At 57.2% G+C, this 5,599-nt stretch overlaps 1 protein-coding gene across 1 annotated transcript; it reads right to left on the bottom strand.

The window, feature by feature from the left end:
* Positions 1-452: 452 nt before the first annotated feature.
* On the bottom strand, positions 453-5,599 carry CRYGN (crystallin gamma N). Its single transcript, XM_019712778.2, is given in 6 exon segments — positions 453-687; positions 1,699-1,836; positions 1,838-1,842; positions 3,449-3,543; positions 3,546-3,632; positions 3,635-5,599. Coding segments are annotated over 6 exon segments (849 nt in total). The 5' UTR covers positions 3,924-5,599.

Here is a 5,599-nt window from a genome sequence, read left to right as displayed (position 1 = left end):
GAGGAGGTGGCCTGGCAGCCCCGAGTTGCTGAGCCAGGGCGAGGCACAGCTGCAGACCCCCCTTAGCTGCAGACGCCCCACACACACACCTCACTCCTCCCATCACTCCTCTCCCCTTCTCCCCTAACTGGGATGGGATGGCCAGGGGCCAGAAGAAGCACCCTGGCTCTATCCTGGCTCCCCCAGGAGCTTGTTCTGGGGCCCTAGGTGGTCCCTCCAACTCAGGGTATGGGCTTTTCACGTGTAAAATGAAAGGGTTGGACTCCATGACCTTCAGGTCCCCTCGAGCCCTAATCTTACCCCAGTGGGTGCCTCACAGTATCCTCCACCACCCTCTGGGTCCCTGGGGCCACCTGTCCTGGGGAGTCCTGCCAGCCTCTGCCCAGGGCCTGGGTCACCCCCCGCGGGCTGCCCTGCCATCAGGAAGGGGCAGAGAAGTCACTCAGGCCAGTTCACTCTCCACTTTGGTGACGTTTATTCCCCATGGTCCCCAGTCCCACGGGCAGGAAGGGCTTGGCCCTCTCCCGGGCCTCTCCTGGCTCTGGCCTAGCAAGCTGACAACCTGCAGAGAGACTGGATGCTGGATGTGTGCTGTGGGCCACCCAGGAGGAGAAGCTGCGGAAGGGCCCCCGCTCCTCCACCAGGGACATGCGGCCACGGTAGTTGGGCTCCTCGCACAGGACCCACCTGGGGCGGGTGCAGGAGGTCAGGTGATGGGGGCTGCGCCGCTCAGGGTCCCCACACCAGCCCCCCACCATCCCGCTCCCCACGCAAGGCCATCCTTTCACTTTGGGGAACACCGGTGGCCCCCAGCCCTGCTCTTGGCTTATTTCCACCCCCCTAACCCACTATCTTTTCATTGTCCTGTGTGCTAGGGTCAGCGCTGGGTGTGACATGGGTACCAGGGTGCTCAGTGGAAGCCAACATTTTAAACTGACCAGTCTGCAAGGACCAGGAGGGAATCCCTCTCTCTCTCTCTCTTTCCTGCTCTCAGAAAGGGTGGTCTGGACACACAGCAGCCGGCACTTGACAGGTTGCCTGTAACAGAATGGGGACCAATTACTGTTCATTTCCTAGTGTATGCCTAGCACTGTTTTAAGCCCTGGAGATTCCAATGTCAGTCCACACACAGGTTCCTGCCCCCCCAGGGACACCGCTTCCAGTGGGAAACTGGTGTGTGAAGGCAGCTTCTCAGAGGAGCCAGCCCAGGGGGCCCTTCCTTCCTCCCAGCTGCAGCTTCCACATCTCTGAGCCCCTGGGCAGCGGCTAACAACCCTGAGAGCAGAGATGGCAGACAAGGCACAGAGCAGTGTATGGAACACCTCGGAGGGCCCGGCCCTGGGTGGGGGCAGGAGAAAACATGCCCACCCTTTGCCACCTGGGAGGCTGGGCTGCAGGTGAAGGGCACCCAGGAAATCAGGGAGGTTTACTTGGCTCAGGAGAAGCAAAAACAGTCCATAGGATCAGTCAGATCAGAGACCTGTCAGCATGTGAAGTGCCTCGTACCCTCAGTGGTACCTCTGGGCCCTGTGTCCCCTCACTGTGGCCTTGCTGCGCCACAGAGGAAGCCACCTCACTGTCCGACCAGGGCAGGGGACAGGCTCCCCACCTGCTGGGGTCTGACCCACCCTGCATCCTCCCCACATCTGCTGTGCAGAGCCCATCTGTGGTCAGCGACCACGCTATGTGGCCACTCACGCTCCATCCCCATACACCTTGATGGCGTTGACACAGTTCTTGGCCCAGCCCCAACTCTGAAGGGAGGGACCGTCGTCCTTAAACTCCAAGCACTGGCCAGTGAAACTGCAGCCCTCGAAGCATATTAGGCAGAAATGCCCCATGCTGCAGGCCCCGGGAGAGTGGAGGAAAGAAAGAAGGCCAACAGCACTGAGTCTCCCTCCCCGCAACCAACCGGAATTCAGAATCACCTGGGGCTCCAGGCACCGGAGTTCCTGGGCTAGGGGCTGTGAGTGCCCCCACCCCAATATGCGCACTCCAACCCAGCACGTCTGCTGTTTCTCGCACATGAGATTTGGCTGGATGAAAGGGGCCTGTTACTTCAAAAAGCTGCAGCGCCCCTGAACCAGCCCAACCGCAGAGTGGGGGAGAGTGGCTATGCTCTGACCAGGGCCAGGGGTATCGGGCTCCCTCCTGGACTTGGGATGGGGACTCCTGCCCCAGCCACACAGTCATGTCACTCTGTCCCTAACACCTGCCACCCCCCTCCCCAGGCCACAGCCACAGGCAGCCTTCACATGATAATATTTTGCAAACTGAAATAGAACCTTTTATTAAAACATGAAGCCAGAAGTCAAAAACAAATACAGAGATCTCGTTTGCTGAAAAGCTTGCAGGCTCCCTGGGATGAGGACATAGATCTCCCTATAAGATGCCCTGTGTTTCCAAAAGACATAAGTGGGCCAACTCCCGCCAGCTCCTGACTGGCTCTGAAGCCAGCAGGGGCCCCAAGGACAGCTCTTAGGAGAACAATAATCAAAGCTACCTAGGGTGCTTCTCATATAAATAGCACTAAGATCCAGGGCCACCATGTTAATTCTTTTTTCCAAATGTCCATGGCCTGGAGGAAACACTAAGAAAGCACTCTTACAATGTGAGGTGGCAAAGGCCAGCTGGTTTTGCCACTTCTGTAGAAAAGAGAGGGGGCCCCATCCAGGAGGCCCCTTCCCCGGGGTTCCTCAGGAGTTCACTAGCACCCCTGGCCCCACATGCAGGGAAGGGTCCCCTGCAGACACACGGATCAGGAATGAGCCATTTCCCACCCAACCGTCTGGAACTCACTTTGACTTGGGAGAAGAATGGGGGGACGCTGGGTCCTCAAATCCCACTGAGAGGACAACTAGACATACACCGTCCTTTGCCATGGGGAACGACACCCTCATTTGCTCCCCCTACACACACGGGGTCATACTGTGTGATGGCGGCCACCTGTTAGCTCCTGCTCCCAAATTCCTGCTGACCGGCCAGTGACAGAGCTGCTTCCATCAGCTTTTCCACGATTGAGCATCGAAGGGTCCTGAAAAATGCTACTAGATGACCTGCCTGGGTGGATACACCAGGCCCAAGTCAGCCTTACTTTATAGCCAAGTGCTCCCCCATCTGGTTGCAAAACCAAACTTCTAGTATTTCCAACAGCATTTGATGTGGAAAATTCAGCAAGATTTTGAGATCAGAAATTTAAAGTGGTTGTGTAATATGTGTCTGAAAATACAGGCAATAAAATGTCCAGGGGCTTGCCGGCTGGGTGCCCATCCCATCCCCCGCCACACAGGAGTGGCAGGTTCTGTGTGACATCTCTCCATCTTAACGATCCCATAGCCCCGTCAGATCTTAACACTGGGAAGGCCACGCTCCCTATCTGCCCCATGTCTGACCAGGTCTGCCTCTCAGTCACTCTAGCAGGAAGCACCAGGTAGAGCGGCCCACTCACCATTCCCACAGGCCGACAGCAGCCCATGTGGTTCTTGTGGCCATTCCAGCGGAAGTTGGGGTGGTTGCCATGCTGCAGGACGAACTGCTGGCCCGGAAGTCAGGGTGGTGGAAGTAGACCCAGGCTCCGCTCTCCACACGGATGGAGTTCACCCACTTCATCAAGCCCCGGCCCTGGAAGTTGCACAGTCCCCAAAGACTTCCAGCTCCCGCCCAGTACAGAGTGATTTGGAAAGGCTTGGAGGGTGCAGGGTCATAGCCTTCTCTCCGTTAGTTTGGGAGCAGACACCTGGGGCCCAACACCCTCCACTGAACCCTGACTCCTGGGCCACTGACGCCCAGACCTGCTGCCTGCAGTAGGTACTCAACCCTGCTGACTGGGTGAAGGAACGCATGGGTGGTGGGCTGGGCTCAAACCCCGCGCCCAGCCCGCCCCATGCCAGGAGCACACGTTGAGCACATTCCAGAACGTACATGGGGACTGGGACCTACTGTTGGTCCAGGGGCCCAACTGAAAACAGACGCTTCCCAAACTCCTACGGCACTTTTTAAACTTAATTTTTGTTTATTGATGAAACATAACATCCAGGAAATGGTTTCAAAAGACGCTTCACCACAAGCCAGCACTGAGTGTACAGAAAGTCAGGTTCTGGGATCGGCCGCTCCACTGGAGACGGAACCCGTGGTGCCGAGTTAGGGCCTGGCCCAGGATTCACGGCTCAGAATGGCTTTTTCAATGTGACACGTCCCTTTGCTTACGAGGTCATTCCTTTGGGTGACAGGCGTGTGTCGGAGCTGGAGGTTTACCAACCCAGCGGTCAGTTCAGACTGTGTCCTATGGCGACGTGACACTTGTCCCTGAACTAAGCAACAGGAACCATATCAACCCCAAAACTACTTTCTGCTGAGGAACCGAAAATTCCAACCCTCCAATAATTCTTTGAATTATGCTCTGAGCAGGGCCCTGGGCAAGCAACGTTACTGGGAGCCAGTAACTGTTGTCGTTGTGAGCACAGCACCCACGGTGGCACTGCCCTCCGGGCGCCTGGAGTTGGTGAGGCCACAGGGATGCGTGCGGGTGTGGGAGCCGAGAGAGCCAGAGCATGACTTCCCTTCCCTCTGCTGACAGCAAGCGGTTCCTCAGGCCACAGGGGAGAGAGGGGCCCCCAGCCAGTGCTGGACGAGTCAGGGGAAGGTACCTTCCCACAGCACAGAGGCCCTCCGCCTGGGCCAGGCCAATGGTTTTAAGAAATTTGGTCAACTTTGCTCGGGTTTGTCAGTCGCAAAGGGAGCATCAAGCAGTCATCCCCGCCCCCCTCATTCTGAGAACAGAAGGCGATGGGAGGGTATGTCTGGGGACCTACGTCACCTTCCCAGAGGACTGCGTCATGGAGGCCCACCCATCCCATGCGCTGGCCCCCACATACAGCCGGCGGCGCCCTGCTGGGTCAGCACCCCCAGACAAAAGATTTGCTTGGCTGGCGTGTTAGTGCTGTCTGGCGTGTAAACCTGCGAGGAGGTCCCCCAGCAGGTGGGATCGAACCCACAGTGCTCTGAGTCCCTGCCTGGGGTCTGCCCGGCACTCACGGAGGTCACTGTGGCCGGTGAGGACGCCCCCAGGGGTTTTCACAGAAGGCAGTGGGTCCTGGTGGGGGGGAAGGAAGGGAGACGGTGGGGAGCAGTCTGAGCTGCTCTCAGGAAAGTATATTTTTATCACCATTTTGCAGATGAAACACTTCAGGTACAGGCAAAGGAGGTCATGCAATTCTTGGGGCACAGGAGTGACCTCGCCCCTGCTCTGGGAGGCTGTCCAAGGAAAACAGGACACTCCCTGAGACCTGCATGTTACCCTGGCACCCGAGGACAGGCCTCCCAGGGGGCCTGGCCAGACTGCAGCTCCCAGGGCATCCACACTTGCCCAACCACACATTCCAACATTTGTCTCTGGACACAGGCCTTTTGGGGAAACGGAATTAAAAACGAAACCAACCAACCCAGAAAGCCTGTCCATAAAGGTAGAAGAGAAAGCAAATCGTGGTATTACTAAATAAGCCTTAAACCAGAATGTGACTGCACCACAGGCAAACTGCTAAAGAGATCTCAGCCCAGGTACAGTCAGGGAGGGGCAACTCATCACATACACGTTCTCAAG

Source organism: Rhinolophus sinicus, linkage group LG11 (assembly GCF_036562045.2).
Source record: "Rhinolophus sinicus isolate RSC01 linkage group LG11, ASM3656204v1, whole genome shotgun sequence".
Classification (NCBI taxonomy): domain Eukaryota; kingdom Metazoa; phylum Chordata; class Mammalia; order Chiroptera; family Rhinolophidae; genus Rhinolophus; species Rhinolophus sinicus.
This window is presented reverse-complemented; position numbering and strand designations above follow the sequence as displayed.